General features: G+C 40.6%; 1 protein-coding gene across 3 annotated transcripts in view; it reads left to right on the top strand.

The window, feature by feature from the left end:
• Positions 1–20,070, top strand: part of LOC150083218 (uncharacterized) — a 637,655-nt gene that overhangs the window by 226,961 nt on the left and 390,624 nt on the right. For 2 of the 3 annotated variants that reach the window (XM_090377919.1, XM_090377920.1), the window contains exon 8: positions 6,099–6,333. In XM_090377919.1, coding sequence (XP_090234045.1) covers positions 6,099–6,333 — 235 coding nt within the window. The remainder of the gene's footprint in view (positions 1–6,098; positions 6,334–20,070) is intronic. The other variant, XM_090377921.1, reaches the window with a different exon arrangement.

The following is a 20,070-nucleotide window of genomic DNA, read 5'->3' on the forward strand; positions in this document are numbered from 1 at the left end:
TAGAAAAATTCCTGTATATCATTGACAAGACACCATGAGCTACTCTTGCAGCCCGTCTGCACTGCTAAGAGAACTTCATATCTGCCTGCACAACCACCCCCAGGTCCCTTTCATTCTCTACCACTGTCAGTGTAGTACCACAGAGTTGATACGTTGCTCTGGGGGTTGCTGTTTCCCATGTGTAGTACTTTACATTTGTCAATGTTAAACTTCATTTGCCACCTCTCAGCCCATCTGCTCAATGTTTCCAGATCCTGTTGCATCAGCATAGCATCAGTAATGTCCTTAACAACCCTGCCAACCTTTGTATCATTTGCAAACCTGGACATTAAGCTTGATATACCATTCAATATTATTTATTAATACAGAAAACAATAATGGACCCAACACTGAACCCCGAGGGACTCCACTAATAACATTAGTCCACGATGAGCAGTGTTTATTGATTACCACTCTGTCTTCACCCCCTCAACCACCTCTTTATCCATAGCAGCAATTTGCCTCCAGTGCCACACTGCTCCAGTTTGTGCAACAGTATCAAAAGTCTTTCTAAGATCCAAGTATATAATATCAAAGTTATTCCCTGCATCCAGTTCTTTTGTGACTGCATCATAGTATCCAATCAAATTGCTCAGGTAAGACTTCCCCTTAACAAAACCATGCTGTGTCTGAGCTATAACTGAAGTCTTCTCTAGATGATCCTGTGCCCGTATTTATTTTCGTGGAACAGAAGTTAAACACACAGGTCTATAATTACTTGTGCACCCCTTTGATCATACTTTGTGAATTGGGGTCACATATGCACATCTCCAGTCTATGGGTACCTCCCCTGAGTCCAAGGAAGCTCTCATAATTAAGGCTAAGGGTTTGCTTACTTCCTTTGCTGCCTCCTTTAATATAACTGTGTAGATCCCATCCACCCCAGGTGCCTTTCTTGTGTTTATCTTCAACAATTTCTCCTCCACTTTACTCTCAGTTATTACAAGATTATCTAGCTTACTGCCAGATTTGACCTCTGGCATTCCCCTCGCTGAATAACTTCTCATGTGTGAATGTCGATACAAAATATTCATTTAGTTTGTTAGCTACCTGAGCAGGATCATCAACAGTTGAACCATCGATATCAAGTGGACCAATCTGATTCATCCCCTTCCTTCTAGAGTTTACATAAGTAAAGAACTCTTTGCTATTTTTCTTTGCATTCCTTGCCAAAGATTTCTCGTAATCTGCCTTCGCCTACCTAACCTCCTTTGTAACTTGGTTACAGATCAACTTATATCTATCATAGGCTTCTGTGTCATGTGTTAATTTATATGTATCCTATGCATTTTTCTTCTCTGCCATATGTCTCATTAGTTCATCTGACATCCATTTAGGCCTAAACCTTGAACAATATTTCTTAGTTGGTATGTAAAGCCTGGTAGCTTCCAAGATAAGTTCTTTGAATGCTTACCATTTTGAATCTGCAGTTGGTAACATCATCAGTTCGTCCCACTGTATAGAATTTATATACTGTCTCAGACCACCTTAGTCGCCTTTATGAAAGCAAAAACCCTTCCCTTTACCCCTGATGGTAGTTAACTCTTTGTGTAAATCCCACTTCAGCACAATGTGATCACTGCCACCTAGTGATTCCTTTATCTACAGATTCTTATTGCATGAAGAATCACTACTGATAATCAGATCAAGAGTATTACTCCCTCTAGTTGCCTTCCGAATATGCTGATATAGAAAACAATCATCCAATAAATCCACAAAAACCTTGCTAGTGTGTGAGTGACCAACCCACAGATTCCAGTCAATATCTGGGAAATTAAAATTCGCCATTATAGGACTCTCTGATTTACTGGCCCACTCTATTTCCCTGTACAGTTTCTTATCATACTCATAAGAGTCATTAGGCCTATAGCACATTCCTACTCTCAATTTTGATCTCCCAATGCTTATGTCACACCAAACTGACTCGACACTGCACTGTCCAGTGATGTCAACTGGCTTCACTTCCTTGGATTTTATGTGTTTCTTTACTAATAGCATAATCCCTGCTCCTTTCCTATCCTTTCTGTAGACGTTGTACTCCCCAAATTTCAGTTCTGCATTCCTTATATCTGTGTGACACCACATCTCTGATATCCCAACAATATCCGCCTTTGATGCTTTGAGCAATACCTCAAATTTATCAAATTTATTTACCAAACTACTAGCATAGGTGTACACGCAAGTGTACACCAATGCTAGTAGTTTGGTAAATATAGTTTAGTAGTTTGGTAAATACAAGTAAACACCCATGTGTTTACTTGTACTGCAATGACTCCCAGCAGTCTCTGAAATATCCTGCATCTTGTTTTCCAGGCTTCTGCTCATTCCAATAGAAGCAGTGCAAGAATCACTTTCACCTCTGCCAGTGGCTACTGTTAATCTATTAGTCCTTGTATCCCCCCAAGCTAGCAGTTTTCCGACCCACCTAACACTGCCTCGATAGCATCAGCAAATATTCTTGCATCCTTTCCATTTAAGTGTATTCCATCCCTGTAGAAGCAGCAGTCTCTCCTGTTAACAAGTACAGACCAGGCTGAAAAAAAAAAAATCTAAAATAAAAAGATTGAGCCTTGCACAATCTTTCCAGCTCCGAATTGATCGACGGCGCCTCCGTAGCCAGGTGGGAAGGAGCAGCAGCACGTAGCACATGCTTCTTGATTAGACCGGGGTTCGAGCCCATAACCACCAAATACGGAGGATGCGGAAAGGTCAGGGAATGACCACCGCATATCCCGGAGCAATATGGCCTTAGTTGCTAATGCTCCTAAAATCCAGAATAAAAATAATAATAATAACCGAATTGATCGACAAGGCTCTCATCATATACCCCCTCCTATTGTGTCTGGGCAGAATTGCAAACACTTTCAAATTCAACCCTAATTCACGGCTTTTTTTTTCAACAGTGACCTGTACTTGTTAAGTAATTCTGCTGGTCTCCTACTCTTAATATCATTAGTGCCAACATGTACAACTATATCACCGTTTGTGCCCTTAAAAGATGATATCCGCTCCACGACGTCATCAACCTTTGCCCCTGGCAGACATACCCTGGTCCTGTTCCACCTCTCCTCTTTACAAAGCATGTTCCCCTTTTCCCTGACAATAGAGTCCCTGACATGTGGGATAGTGCACCATAACCTCTCTTTGACTTCTGAACTCCATTCAAAAGAGGGCAGTGATGTTAATTAATGTCCAATCACCTGTAGCCTGGTGGGCAGGAGGAGCAGTGCGTAGCACACGTTTCTTGATTAGACTGGGGTTCGAGCCCATGACCACCAAATATGGAGTATGCGGAAATGTAAGGGAATGACCACCACATGTCTCCAGAGCAATATGGCCTTAGTTGCTTAGTGTGCTTAGTTGCTCCTATAAACCAAATAGCAAACAACAACAGATCAATCACCTACGAATTTCTGCATTCTCTGTCTCATAGACATTCTGTTTCTGCTGCATGTCTCTTCTATAGGTTCTTCAATGGGCTCTGTTCTTCTAATTTGTCTTCTATAATTCCCACTCTCTTTCAAACTAATTAGAACACATGCCACACTCACTCAGCATCTTTTTACCATCCAACTCAAAATTCACCAAACCAAATTTTCTTCTTCTTCCTTATATATTTCTTCAACTTCCATTTTCTGGAACAACCTGCCTTCATGTGTATATTCTGAAAATTATAATCTACAGAAATTCAAGTCTACTATCAACAAGTACCTTCTTTCATCTTCTAAACCCTTCAACCCATGCATAGTGTGAAGCACTATAGATTCTAATGTCTTTTGTTTGAAGGTTTTCATAAAAAATTACTAAACAGTTTTTACTTAACATTTACTAAACAGGCTAAGCCAGCTGATAATTCTGTTCATGTTTCTCTCTTCTGGTTCGAATAAAGCAATTTGTTTGTTTTTTGACTATTATGCCAACGTTTGAAAATCTGAAGCAAGCTCTTCAATCCAGTGTACATCATATTCATAAATTGTGGTCATTACTGTTAGATATTTTGAGGAATGTTATGTGCAAATTTATTTTATCAAGGGTTTTTAAACCGTCCATTTTGAAAGATTGCCATAGCAGACTAAACCAGAACAATTATTCTGATTTAGACATAGGCATATCTACAACCAAAGTTGTTGTTTGGTTTTTAGGAGCATTAGCAACTAAGGCCATATTGCTCTGGGGATATGCAGTGGTCATTCCCTGAACTTTCCGCATCCTCCGTATTTTGTGGGCATGGGCTCGAACCCCGGTCTAATCAAGAAGTGTGTGCTATGCACTGCTTCTCCTGCCCACCTAGCTATGGAGGCGCCACCAAAGTTGTGGAGAGTCTGAAAGAGCATGAGAAGAGTCTGTTCTTTTGTTCATTGACTAAGTGCTAGGCATGATGTAGCCGAGTGGTCAGGAGCAAGAGTGCATGGTCCTTGAGTGGACCGGGGTTCAATCCCGTGACTACTAAATACAATAAATATTTGTATTGACGATTCATTTGTAAACTCTACTGACTTGGTTGTCCTGCTGGAGTATAAACAGAAAATTTATTTACATTACGACTTGAAATTTCATTCATATGCATATGACTGAAATTTGGAAGTTTGAAAACTGCGTTCTAATAAATACTCAGGTAGCTCAAATTTTGTCAATTAGGCAGTGCATTTGAAAATTTGAAATTTTTTGTGGACCAGTTTCCAGTACGTTTTGGTGTCATTAAAGTAAAGAAATAGATGTTTTGAAGTGTCACTTTTGTTCAGTTTCAGTGCAAGAACATACCAAATGCTGTTTGGAAGATTTTGGTTTGGTTTTTTTTTTCGGAGCATTAGCAACTAAGGCCATATTGCTCCAGGATATGCAGTGGTCATTCCCTGACCTTTCTGCATCCTCCGTATTTTATGGTGATGGGCTCGAACCGCGGTCTAATCAAGAAGAGTGTGCTACGCACTGCTGCTCCTTCCCACCTGGCTACGGAGGCGCCTCTATTTGGAAGAAGAATGAGTTGATCTACAGTAGTCCTTGGTTAGGAACTGAAACAAGAAAAACTTTAAATATAACAATTTATCCCAATTTGTTATATGCAAATTATCATTCTTGGCATTTTAGGGTTCCTCACAGTGGTGCTGAGTGTGAGAGAATATTCAGCCAGGTAATTAAAAAAAAAAAGAAAAACTGAGTTCAGATCTTCTCTTTATGGTATAGCTTTTGAAAATGCTCTGAAAGCAAAATCTAGATAGCAGGGCCATTGTTATGAATGAAACTCTGACTCCACTTCATTTCTCAAGTGGAGAAAGTCTGCAATAGTATTTTTCATGAAGCAATCAGAATCAGTTGAAGGCTAATAGAATATCAGAACTAAAATCAACAGATAGAAAAATCTTAGGTAAGCTAATATGTAAAAGCATACTGTACTGGTTAACAGTCCTCTGCCTGTATTTTTATTTATATTTTTTTCCTGTGTCATAGTACTTCTTTCATAGTGAGACCACAAGCATGTGCACTTCAATCACCCACTACATACATATTTAGTGATTGGACAGAGGGTAAGATTTATCAGTGCATAAATCTTCTGCTAGGTTTATCAGTGCATTCCACTAATTAAAGATAGGTTTGATGTAGTATTTATTAAACCATGCTTGTAATTTGCAGTTGTAAGTTTTTGTACATGCCCATGTGTAAGTCAAACTTTTTTTGCCTTGACAATTTTTGTTTAATCGTATCTTTCCCATGTAAATCAATCCCCCTTCCCTTTTACATTTTATTAGTCATACATTTGTATATCAAAGGGCACCCAGATGTAAGTCTAGAATCCTTAGTCCAAACAGTTAGATCTTCCACTATGAAATAGTTCCGACCACAGGAAAAAGAAGGTAGAAACGTTCGGTTGCTTGTTGAGGTAAAATAAATGTGGAAAGAAACAGAATGGAATTCAAGTAATTTAGACTTTTATTATGGTTTAATTTTATGATATATTTTCTTATAGAAATTCTATAGATTTTTATTTATCAGGAAAAATTATTCAAAAAATTTAAATTGTATTTAAACTTGAAATATTAATTGATTTGTTTTTATTTAAGCCTACCTTCATTAGAATCATTTCCAGATAGCAATTCTTACAGAATCCAGAATGAGATAAAAATCCACACTTCAGATATCTCTTCACCTTCCATGTCTTGCAGTGAAAACATATTTCAAGAATGTTCAGTCCAAGGAGAAATAAATCAAAACAAAGATTCTACCATTAGGAGCAGAAAAAAATCAAAAGCTAAAACACAACCTAAATTGAGGACCATTAAATTCCACGAATACAAGGTTAGTACTAATTTTCAACCTAGCATCTGTATGACCCCCCCCCCCAGCATCTTCCATTAAAAAATGTACCTGTATAACTACTGCTTTCAGTGAATACACTTAATCTCTTTCTTTATGTAATGTGCACCTTATTATATCTGTACAGCGAAATCATGGTAATCTAAACTATCTCATCTGAACTTCCACTAATCTTGACCACATTCTGGAGCTTGGTAAACCATAAACCTGTGTTTGTTTAGACTACTGTTACAAAAGGTCAGTAGAATTCTGAAGAATTTCTGTGATTAACAGTTTTGGATACTTTCCTATAATGACACTCAAAGAAGGTTTCAGTGCTGTTGTTTGGGAAACCTTAGTGTGAGAGAAGGTGAATATTCCAAATAGTCATTAGGACAATTGCTGAGGACGAGAGTTGCCGGTGCGGACGTGCCTTTCTGCCGCTCTTGGAACAGAGAAGTTTATTCTGATTTATTTTCTGCTTTATTAGTTTAAATTGACATATTAACTTATTTTTCTTGAGTAGCTTTATATTCCTATTTACGGTACTCAAGTTTAAAGTAACTGAGATTTTGTAGGTATTACTTAGTATCGGAAAGGGTATCAAATCCACGTGTTTACCGTTCGTAAATAGCCGCCATTGTTATGGGAAAATTAATCAGTAAAATCTATTAATCTTGTCGAACTTCATTGGCAATTAAATTGTACGTTTAACTATACATATAACCACTTAGGTTACGTAACAAATAATTAGTAAAAATAAATAATTAATACATAACTTGATACGGAAGTTATATAATGAAATTTCGTAGATAACACTCGTTACTGAAACATAAATATTTCGTAGATAACACTCTTAGATTTCGTAGATAACATTCGTTACTGAAACATAAATATTTCGTAGATAACACTTGTTACTGAAACATAAATATTTCGTAGATAACACTCGTTACTGAAACATAAATATTTCGTAGATAACACTCATTACTGAAACATAAATATAGGGTTATAACTGTGTTGGGATACAAGTTTAGGATTTAATTTAATACTGAAATTGAAATTTTATTGAAAGTAAATCGAAATCATGACTCAAACCAGAGCAGCAAAGCAAAAGGCTCAAGCTAATGGGAATGCTGCGGCTCAGGGTAGAACTGAGGGGGGCAGTTGCCCTCTGAATCACAGCCTTTTAAGATGCACTATTTGCTTGATGTTTGCAGAGCAATCGGATGGTACAGGACATGATACTGCCATGGGGGATGTCTTTGTATGTGCGCGATGCAAGGAGTGTAAGGAAATCAGGCGACAACTCAGCGTTGTTATGGGCCTATATGAGAGCTTGAAGGACACGGTGGATGCCCTCAAAGGATTACAAGTGACGGGCCCATCAAGCCCTCAGCTGCCCACACCAATGCGAGAGCTTGCACTTGGTCATCGCGCAACACAGCGGCAACCCCCAAGGCAGAATGCGCTGGTCCCAAAGGAACTAGTAGTTGTTGGTGACTCTATTGTCAGGGAAACGGGAAACATGCTTTGTAAAAAGGATAGGTGGAACAGGACCAGGGTATGTCTGCCAGGGGCAAAGGTTGATGACGTTGTAGAGCGGATTTCATCTTTTAAGGGCACAAAAGGTGATATTGTTGTACACATTGGAACTAATGATATTAAGAGTAGGAGACCGGCGGAATTACTTAACAAGTACAGGTCACTGATGAAAAAAAGCCGTGAATTAGGGTTGAATTTGAAAGTGTCTGCAATTCTGCCCAGACATGATAGGAGGGAGTATATGATGAGAGCCTTGTCGATCAATTCGGCCCTGAAAAGATTGTGCAGGGCTCAAGGGGTAGAATATTTTTCAGCCTGGTCTGTACTTGTTAACAGGAGAAACTGCTTCTACAGGGATGGGATACACTTAAATAGAAAGGGTGCAAGAATGTTTGCTGATGCTATCAAGGCAGTGTTAGGTGGGTCGGAAAACTGCTAGATTGGGGGGACTAATACAAGGACTAATAGATTAACAGTAGCCACTGGCAGAGGAGAAAGTGATTCTTGCAATGCTTCTATTGGAATGAGCAGCAGCCTGGAAAATAAGATGCAGGATATTTCAGACTGCAGGGAATCATGGAGGTACAAGTAAACACATAGGTTGTGTTAGGGTGGCTAAGAGGAAGAGCAGGTGCATGTATACTTGCGTGTACACCAATGCTAAGAGTTTAGTAAATAAATTTGATGAATTTGAGGTATTGCTCAAAACATCAAAGGCAGATATTGTTGGGATTTCAGAGACGTGGTTTGTAGAACTGGAATTTGGAGAGTACAATGTCTACAGAAAGGATAGACAAGATAGGAAGGGAGGAGGGGTTATGCTATTAGTTAAGAAACACATAAAATCCAAGGAAGTGAAGCCAGTCGACATCACTGGACAGTGCAGTGTCGAGTCAGTTTGGTGTGACATAAGCATTGGGAGATCAAAATTGAGAGTAGGAGTGTGCTATAGGCCTAATGACTCTGATGAGTATAATAAGAAACTGTACAGAGAAATAGAGTGGGCCAGTAAATCAGAGAGTCTTATAATGGGGGATTTTAATTTCCCAGATATTGGCTGGAATTTGGGGGCTGGTCACTCACACAGTAGCAAGGCTTTTGTGGATTTATTGGATGATTGTTTTCTACATCAGCATGTTCGGGAGGCAACTAGAGGGAGTAATACTCTTGATTTGATTATCAGTAGTGATTCTTCATGCATTAAGAATCTGCAGATAAAGGAACCATTAGGTGGCAGTGATCACAGTGTTCTGAAGTGGGAGTTACTCAAAGAGGTAACTACCATTAGGGGTAAAGGGTAAGGGGTATTGTTTTCGTAAAGGCGACTACGTGGACTGAGACAGTATTTAAATTCTATACAGTGGGATCAACTGATGATGTTACCAACAGCAAATTCAAAATGGGAAGCATTCAAAGAACTTATCTTGGAAGCTACTAGGCTTTACATACCAACTAAGAAATATTGTTCAAGGTTTAGGCCTAAATGGATGTCAGATGAACTAATGAGGCATATGGCAGAGAAGAAAAATAAATGCATGGGATACATACAAATTAACACGTGACACAGAAGCCTATGATAGATACAAGTTGATCTCTAACCAAGTTACAAAGGAGGTGGAGGCAGGCGAAGGCAGATTACGAGACATCCTTGGCAAGGGATGCGAAGAAAAACAGCAAAGAGTTCTTTACTTATGTAAAATCTAGAAGGAAGGGGATGAATTCAGATTGGTCTACTTGATATCGATGGGTCAATTGTTGATGACCCTGCTCAGGTAGCTAACAAACTAAATGAATATTTTGCATCGACATTCACACATGAGGAGTTATTCAGCGAGGGGAATGCCAGAGGTGTATTCAACTCTAGCAGTAAGCTAGAGAATCTTGTAATAACTGAGAGTGAAGTGGAGGAGAAATTAGCATTAGTAGAGGCATTTGATGCAAGAAAGCAAGCTTATGCAGCATCAGCCAAAAAAAAAAAAAAAAAAAAACACCACTTCCTCTTCACCCCTCTGTTCGTTCAAAATACCTGTCCAGCTGAGCCTTAAACTTATTTAGGCTATCAACTTCCACGACAAGGGATGGAAGTCTGTTCCACCAACCAACCACCTGCTGGCTAAAGGCAAATTTCCGCACGTCTATTCTACATCTGTCTTTCCTCAACCTGAATTTATGCCCTCTCAGGTGATTATTCTGAGCGAGAGGAAGAATCCTATCAGCATTGAGCATGCTCAAACCATTCAAGGCTTTATACACCTTTATCAGATCACCTCGCTGGTGCCTAGTCTCCAGACACTGTAATTTGCAAAACTTAAGCCTTTCTTCTTAAGAGCACCCCTTTGTTCCATTCACTAATCTTGTTGCCCTTCTCTGTACTCGCTCCAGCAGCTCTACATCCTTTTTGAAATGAGGCCTCCAGACCTGTATACAGTACTCTAGGTGTGGCCTGACCATTGCCTTATAGAATGGAATAATCACCTCCTTATCCCTGCTGGAAAAATTCCTGTATATCATTGACAATACTCCATGAGCTACTCTTGCAGCCCGTCTGCACTGCTCAGAGAACTTCATATCTGCCTGCACAACCACCCCCAAGTCCCTTTCATTCTCTACCACTGTCAGTGTAGTACCACAGAGTTGATACGTTGCTCTGGGGTTGCTGTTTCCCATGTGTAGTACTATACATTTGTCAATGTTAAACTTCATTTGCCACCTCTCAGCCGATCTGCTCAACCTTTCCAGATCCTGTTTCAGCAGCATAGTGTCAGTAGTGTCCTTGACAACCCTGCTAACCTTTGTATCATTTGCAAACTTGGACATTAAGCTTGATATAAGCCTGCTCCAATTTGTGTAGCAGTCTTCCATGTGCAACAGTATCAAAAGCCTTTCTAAGGTCGAAGTATATAATATCAAAGTTATTCCCTGCATCTAGTTCCTTTGTGACTGCATCATAATATCCAATCAAGTTGGTCAGGCAAGACTTCCTCTTAACAAAACCATGCTGTGTCTGAGCTATAACTGAAGTCTTGTCTAAATGATCCTGCAGTGCTTCTTTTACCAGTGCCTCCATTAATTTTCCTGGAACAGAAGTTAAGCTCACAGGTCTATAATTACTTGTGTCAGCCTTTGATCCTCCTTTGTGAATTGGGGTCACATTTGCACATTTCCAGTCTATGGGTACCTCCCCTGAGTCCAAGGAAGGTCTCATAATTATGGCTAAGGGTTTGCTTACTTCCTTTGCTGCCTCCTTTAATATAACTGGATAGATCCCATCCACCCCGGGTGCCTTTCTTGTGTTTATCTTCAACAGTTTCTCCTCCACTTTACTCCCAGTTATTTCAAGATTCTGTAGCTTACTGCTAGAGTTGAATACACCTCTGGCATTCCCCTTGCTGAATAACTCCTCATGTGTGAATGTCGATGCAAAATATTCATTTAGTTTGTTAGCTACCTGAGCAGGATCATCAACAGTTGACCCATCAATATCAAGTGGACCAATCTGATTCATCCCCTTCCTTCTAGAGTTAACATAAGTAAAGAACTCTGCTGTTTTTCTTTGCATCCCTTGCCAAGGATTTCTCGTAATCTGCCTTTGCCTGCCTAACCTCCTTTGTAACTTGGTTGCATATCAATTTGTATCTATCATAGGCTTCTGTGTCACGTATTAATTTGTATGTATCCCATGCATTTTTCTTCTCTGCCACATGTCTCATTAGTTCATCTGACATCCATTTTGGCCTAAACCGTGAACAATATTTCTTAGTTGGTATGTAAAGCCTAGTAGCTTCCAAGATAAGTTCTTTGAATGCTTCCCATTTTGAATTTGCTGTTGGTAACATCATCAGTTGGTCCCACTGTATAGAATTTAAATACTGTCTCAGTCCATCGTAGTCGCCTTTACGGAAGCAATAACCCTTCCCTTTACCCCTAATGGTAGTTACCTCTTTGAGTAAATCCCACTTCAGCACACTGTGATCACTGCCACCTAGTGGTTCGTTTATCTGCAGATTCTTAATGCATGAAGAATCACTGCTGATAATCAAATCAAGAGTATTACTCCCTCTAGTTGCCTCCCGAACATGCTGGTGTAGAAAACAATTATCCAATAAATCCACAAAAGCCCTGCTAGTGTGTGAGTAACCAGCCCCCAAATTCCAGTCAATATCTGGGAAATTAAAATCTCCCATTATAAGACTCTCTGATTTACTGGCCCACTCTATTTCCCTGTACAGTTCCTTATTATGCTCATCAGAGTCATGAGGCCTATAGCACACTCCTACTCTCAATTTTGATCTCCCAATGCTTATGTCACACCAAACTGACTCAACACTGCACTGTCCGGCAATGTCGACTGGCTTCACTTCCTTGGTTTTTATGTGTTTCTTAACTAATAGCATAACCCCTCCCCCCTTCCTATCCTGTCTATCCTTTCTGTAGACGTTGTACTCCCCAAATTGCAGTTCTGCATCCCTTATATCTGTGTGACACCACGTCTCTGATATCCCAACAATATCTGCCTTTGATGTTTTGAGCAGTACCTCAAATTCATCAAATTTATTTACTAAACTCCTAGCATTGGTGTACACGCAAGTATACCTGCACCTGTTTCTACTCTTAGCTACCCTAACACAACCCATGTGTTTACTTGTACCGCAATGGCTCCCAGCAGTCTCTGAAATACCATGCATCTTGTTTTCCAGGCTTCTGCTCATTCTAATAGAAGCAGTGCAAGAATCTCTTTCACCTCTGCCAGTGGCTACTGTCTATCTATTGGTCTTTGTCTCCCACCAAGCTAGCAGTTTTCCGACCCACCTAACACTGCCTCGATAGCATCAGCAAATATTCTTGCACCCTTTCTATTTAAGTGTATCCCATCCCTGTAGAAGCAATCTCTCCTGTTAACAAGTACAGTCCAGGCTGAAAAAAATTCTACCTCTTGAGCCTTGCACAATCTTTCCAGGGCCAAATTGATTGACAAGGCTCTCATCATATACTCCCTCCTATCGTGTCTGGGCAGAATTGCAGACACTTTCAAATTCAACCCTAATTCTCGGCTTTTGTTCAACAGTGACCTGTACTTGTTAAGTAATTCTGCCGGTCTCCTACTCTTAATATTATTAGTGCCAACGTGTACAACTATATCACCTTTTGTGCCCTTAAAAGATGATATTCGCTCTACAACGTCATCAACCTTTGCCCCTGGCAGACATACCCTGGTCCTGTTCCACCTATCTTTTTTACAAAGCATGTTCCCCGTTTCCCTGACAATAGAGTCACCAACAAGTACTAGTTCCTTCGGGACCAGCGCATCCTGCCTTGGGGGTTGTCTCTGTGTCACGCGATGCCCAAGTGCAAGCTCTGGCGTTGATGTGGGCAGCTGAGAGCTTGATGGGCCCCTCAATTTAGTTTCTTCGACAACTGCCCCCCTCAGTTCTGCTCTGAGCCACAGCACTTCCATTAGCTTGAGCCTTTTGCTTTGCCGCTCTGGTCTGAGTCATGATTCTATTAATTTATTAATTGATTATAATTAATTATGTTATGTTATTAATTATGTTAAATATAATTAATTATATTACGTTTGTGATCTAAGTCGTTATATGTATTTATTTAAACGTACAATTTAACTGCTAACGAAGTTCAACTAACGCTATCTAGTACGGTATATAACTATCGTATCACAATGGCGGGAAAATTATGAACGGTAGCGGAGTTGAAACACGTGGAAACCTTTACCGATATTTTTATGCAATTACAAGGCCGAGTAAAGAATAAATACACCAAATTAATCAGAAAATCACAAAATAATGTTATACTACTAAATTTAAATCAAAAGTTTTAGAAAAACAAAAATTTCAAATCAATAAATAAGAAAAATCCACTTAGTGGCTTTGAACACGACCGTCTCTAGTTAATTGTTATTGATAATTGTTATTGATATTGTCTAGATAATTGTTGAAGATAAACACAAGAAAGGCACCTGGGGTGGATGGGATCTAAACTGTTATATTAAAGGAGGCAGCAAAGGAAGTAAGCAAACTTAGCCATAATAATGAGAGCTTCCTTGGACTCAGGGGAGGTACCCATGGACTGGAGATGTGCAAATGTGACCCCAATTCACAAGGGAGGATCAAAGGCTGACACAAGTAATTATAGACCTGTGACTTTAACTTCTGTTCCCGGAAAATTAATGGAGGCACTGGTTAAAGAAGCACTGCAGGATCATCTAGACAAGACTTCAGTTATAGCTCGGACATAGCATGGTTTTGTTAAGGGGAAGTCTTGCCTGACCAATTTGATTGGATACTATGATGCAGTCACAAAAGAACTGGATGCAGGGAATAACTTTGATATTATATACTTGGATCTTAGAAAGGCTTTTGATATGTTGCACATGGAAGACTGCTGCTGCACAAATTGGAGTAGTGTGGCATTGGAGGGAAATTGCTGCTATGGATAAAGGGGTGGTTCAGGGGGAGAAGACAGAGAGTGGTAATCAATGGACACTGCTCATCGTTTACTAATGTTATTAGTGGAGTCCCTCAGGGTTCAGTATTGGGTCCTTTATTGTTCTCTGTATTTATAAATGATATTGATGATGGTATATCAAGCTTAATGTCCAAGTTTGCAGACGATACGAAGGTTGGCAGGGTTGTCAAGGACACTACTGACACCACTATGCTGTTGCAACAGGATCTGGAAAGGTTTAGCAGATGGGCTGAGAGGTGGCAAATGAAGTTTAGCATTGATAAATGTAAAGTATTACATATGGGAAACAGCAACCCCAGAGCAACGTATCAATACTGTGGTACTACACTGACAAAAGTGTATTTAGTGTCTAACGGCACCAGGGGTTCCCCCCATCTCCACGTTGCTTTCATTGTGGGTGTACCAGTTCACTGGGAAGGCCAGAGATTTAAAAGTGTATGGATATTGTACATGTGAAGTGTTGTGTTCTGTTGTTCATCTGGCCATTTAGCCGCTGGATCCCTACTGAGGCCCAACGTTGCCCACACTTAGCCCCGTGGAGGCAGACCAGGTACACCAGTATTTTTAGATAAGTACTCTGGCAGGTCCTGCCACCTAATTTCCTGAGATTTCAGTGGCTAGGACCTATATATATAAAAAAAAAGGGGGGGGGATAAACGCTTGAATTTAATTAGGCCGAAAGAGGTTGCAAGTGTGTCGAGTTTGGCATTTGTGTGGGGCATTCGCTTTTCGCTGGCGATATAGGTAGAGTAGAGGGGAGAGACGGAAGGCTGGGGGGGAAAAGACAGAAGTATGGGGCCAATAGGGAAGGCGACCCCAGGTATATCAGTGGGGCGTGCCCTTGCCCCACGAGAGGGAAATGAGGGGGTGGTGGGGTGCGGAGGGGGCAGGAAGTCCTTCCCCTCACCCCACCAGGGATAGGGAGTGAAAGTGGGCTGGGCAAGGGAGCCCTGCCCAGTTCGCCATAGCAGCAATTTGCAGTGCTCTCCACCAGCAAGTGCAGTCTGTTGATGAGTCGTTGGTGGGGTTTGGTCCTTTTCTAGGTGTGCGGTTTCATCCTGGGAGCGACGACATTCTGGCTGGAGCCACTCCCATTGGTTCCTAGGTCGATGCTGTTTCATTTATTCTGCTGCATATTACGCCGTTTGTCCTTAGTATTTTGTGATCCTTTCCTCTGTGTTGATGTTTTATCAGTTTGTCTTTATTTATTATTTGTGGTCATCTAATCGTTGTGGATGGCTATTTCTGTTCGTCGTCTATTGAAGACGTCAAGTGCAAATCGGCTGAGGGCTTTGTATTCATCTTCTGAATCCAGTAGATGGTACTCTTGTACTACACTGACAGTGGTAGAGAATGAAAGGGACCTGGGGGTGATTGTGCAGGCAGATATGAAGTTCTCTGAGCAGTGCAGATGGGCTGCAAGAGTAGCTGATGGTGTATTGTCAATGATATACAGTCTGTCCTCGTATAGCATGATAGTTGCGTTTCTAGAAACCCTCGTGCAATATAAACAACAGGCCCTATGGGAAAAGTAGGGTTAGGTGCCGACCACCCAAGATTGAACACATATTTGGAACCAAAACATTACCAAACACAATAAATAATCGGGTAATTTTAATCGTTATAAAATACTTACGTATTTTATAACGATTAAAATACGTAATAAAAATAATATTATATTATAATAAAGTATTTTTAGTATTTTTTTAAAACTAAAAAAGTTTTTTACGGATAAAATACGTATTTTATTTGTAAAAAATTTATTATATTAAATAAAATAGTCGTAATAAAATACTTACGTATTTTATAATACGTAAGTATAAATTATAATACGTAAGTCGTAATAAAATATTGCTAATGCTTTTGCTTCTATCGTAAGCAAACTTGCTTTTCGTTTGATTTTCTATCCAAAGAGATGACGGCGGTTCCATCTCTTCCAATTTCTTTGTGTCTTAATCTAATGGATTTTAATTACACTTTGAGTTGTTCCCGCTATGAAAGTTTTTATTTTCTCTGCATTCGTTGTAATTCTCTGCGTTTCCTCATTTAGGTCTGTAGCACGTGCTATATCACATGGTCTTTCATTTCGCTCAAAGCGTTTCACAATTTCATATTTTTTCTCTATCGACAGAAGCGGACTGGCCATAAGCCTTACGGGGGAAACCACGGTGGGCCGGAGGCCGGTGTGATTTTGGCCATAAACCGTAGTATGAGGCCACTACAAATTTTCCCAGGTAAGAATTTTTGACCCAGTCCGCCTCTGTTTATCGATATTGCTTCTTTTTTTTTCTCTCTGAATCTGCAGTGTCTTAGCCAGGACGCTTCCTTTTCACACCTTTTAAGTATTTTACTAATTTTTAGGGAATAAAGCACAATTACGAACGAGGTGGCACGCTTGATACACAGAAACAAAGCTGCGCGCGTGTAGCAACTGAATAAACAACACCGTAAAGGCAGAGATACACTATTAACACCTCACATTTTACTAAAGCACATTTCTGTGGGTTACTACCATAAAACAATAAAAACAATTTCCAGTTACGTAGCTGCTAGTGGAATCTGTTATAAACTGGTAGTAAACTCCATCTAATTGCATTTGCGATTATATCGATAGCTGGAATTGTTGGTTTTTACGTTATTATGGTGAAATGTGTTTCCCCTTCACTGATATAAAACACATAAATACATTTTCAGAATTTCTTCGTTCCTATCGTGTTGCGTTCAGTTGAGGTGATTCCGCATTCGACTGCCATTTCTTGTAAACACAAAGGCGAATCGTGTATAAGCGAATTCGGTTCGTGTTATATAAGATAACGTTCCCCTATTTATAAATCGTGTATGATCGAATTCGTGTAATGCAAACACGTGTTATACGAGGACCGACTGTATAGGAATTTTTCTAGCAGGGATAAGGAGGTGATTATTCCCTTGTATAAGGCAATGGTCAGGCCATACCTAGAGTATACAGGCTAGAGTGTACCTACTGTATACATCCTTCTTGAAATGAGGCCCCTAGGCCTCATTTCAAGAAGGTTGTAGAGCTGCTGGAACGAGTACAGAGAAGGGCAACAAGATTAGTGAATGGAACAAAGGGGTGCTCTTACGAAGAAAGGCTTAAGTTTTGCGAATTACAGTGTCTGGAGACTAGGCACCAGCGAGGTGATCTGATAGAGGGTACAAAGCCTTAAATGGTTTTAGCATGCTCAATGCTGATGGGATTCTTCCTCTTGCTCAGAATAATCACTTGAGAGGGCATAAATTCAAATTGAGGAAAGACAGATGTAGGATAGATGTGCGGAAATTTGCCTTTAGCCAGCAGGTGGTTGGTAGGTGGAAGAGACTTCCATCCCTTGTGGTGGAGGTTGATAGCCTAAATAAGTTTAAGGCTCAGCTGGACAGGTATTTCGAATGAACAGAGGGGTGAAGTGGAAGTGGTTATTTTTTATTTATTTATTTTACTTTTTATTATTTTTTTTTGGCTGATGCTGCATAAGCTTGCTTTCTTGCATAAAATGCCTCTGCTAATGCTAATGCTAATAAGAAGACTCATGATTTTCTTGTTGGCAACCTTTTTATACTGCTACTCTTCATTTGGCAAAGGATGTGTTATTAACAAATTGATTTAGTGCTATTAGATCAATTATACTGATTGCATAACTGAGCTCCTCGACATGGGCACCTGTATGTGGTGAGGGGACCTCCCAGTGATGCTGCTGGGTTTCCAGATTAGCATCACTGGGATCTAACGCCCATACCTTGGTTCCAGGGTTAGATCTTTGGAATCCGGCGTGTGCAGCCGTGTGCCGCGACCCGTGGAATGCGAAAAGGGGGATCCTGGTGGTTGTGGGGCCCAGCCTTAATACACCACTTTGGCCCCTGCTTCGACAAGACGGGTGGTCCCAGACCGGCCCTATTGGGATCAATCGGCGTGTGGTTTTTACTTCTAGGGTCAACTGCGTTCCAATAAGTCTCCCTCCCTTTGGTCCTGGGATGGGATAAAGAGTTATTGGTAACGTGGGTATGGTGTTCTAAGCGAACTTGGCGTCCCATTCGTGTACGCAGTACCTGCTAGTTCACGAGTGGGCGTCCCCTCATAGGGCTCCATGGTGGGTGAGGTACTTAGGCATCAGACACTTTTTCTTTACTCTTATGAGTAATTTAAATCCTTCTTCTGGGGCCCCAACAAGGCCCCTACCTAACCGATCAGATGAGAGTGACACCAATTCTGCCAAAAGAGCCAGAACTGAGGATAAATCACCATCTATAACACCGCTTTTCCTCATACTCCATTTTACCGACAATAGGGCCCCAACAAGGCCCCCATCTAACCGATCAGATGAGAATGACACCAATTCTGCCAAAAGAGCCAGAACTGAGGATAAACCACCATCTATAACACCGCTTTTCCTCATACTCCATTCTACCGAAGAGCAGGCAGTTGGGAAGATTGTCACCCTTCTTCATCCAGAAAGGATTAGAAGGGTTGGCAAGATCACCAAAATCAGTAAAACGGCTGCGTTCTGGCGATCTTTTATTACTCGAAGCTTTAAATACAAAGCAAGCAGAAAGAATATTAAACGCGACATCCATACAGGGAATTCCAATCAATGTAACACCCCACAAAACTTTGAACTCTTCATGCGGTGTTATTTCAGAGCGGGACCTTCTTCGTGTCTCTGAAGAAGAGATCTGCTCTGAACTAAAAGACCAAGGAGTGACAGCTGTCAAGAGAATATCAATGCGGAAGGAAGGGAATCTCGTCCCTACCCGAGTTCTCATCCTAACATTTAACACCTCACGGCCTCCTAGTTCCATCAAGGCAATATATTTAAACTGCCCAGTGAGGCTCTATATTCCAAACCCACTGAGGTGTTTTAAATGCCAAAAATACGGCCACTCACAAACAGCTTGTCGTGGTAACCCTGCCTGTGCTCGATGTGGTGCCAAAGACCACGAGAGCAAGGAATGTTCAGCTTCTAAACCGATCTGTGTAAATTGCCAACAAGATCATCCTGCCTACTCCAGAGCATGCCAGCGGTGGAAGGATGAAAAAGAGATCCAAAAATTGAAAACGGAGCTGAATATCTCCTACCCAGAGGCTAGAAAACGCTTTCAACCAATAAATAGCGGGAAACCTTCATATGCTCAGAAGGTTTCTGCAAAGTGCACTATCGGTACAAAAAACTGAGATGACTGTACAACCAAGAGAGTCATTCACACCGAATGCCCGCTATTTATTGAGTTCACAAAAGCCCACCAAAAAAACGCAGTCAGCTGCCACTCCTATATCCGTACCTCGTAATGCTCCACCACTACCAAAACCAAGTGGTAAAGAGGCAACAGTAATAATAGAAACAATGGATGTCCAGGAGAAGGAGGTACCGGATGAATCAGTCTTGGAACTCTTTGTGGAGGAAGAAATGGACACAGGACAACGTCCATTCTTCCCCAAAAAAGATAAATTCAAGACTGACAAAATAAAGCCCTCAGCATCTCGGAAGCTGCCTGATGTACCTACCAAGCCAAAATAATGGCTAAATTCCTACAATGGAATTGTCGTGGATTCCGGCAAAATACTGATGACATCAAGGCCCTCCTGCAAAAGCAGAAGCCAGTTTGCTTTTGCTTGCAGGAGACTTATCTAAAGGCAAATGACGATCCCACCATGCATAACATCACATTTTTTCGAAAGGATAGAATTGCGGATGGTCCTGC

The sequence above is a fragment of the Mastigoproctus giganteus genome, chromosome 7, assembly GCF_048544385.1.
Source record: "Mastigoproctus giganteus isolate SK-2022 chromosome 7, ASM4854438v1, whole genome shotgun sequence".
Taxonomy (NCBI): domain Eukaryota; kingdom Metazoa; phylum Arthropoda; class Arachnida; order Uropygi; family Thelyphonidae; genus Mastigoproctus; species Mastigoproctus giganteus.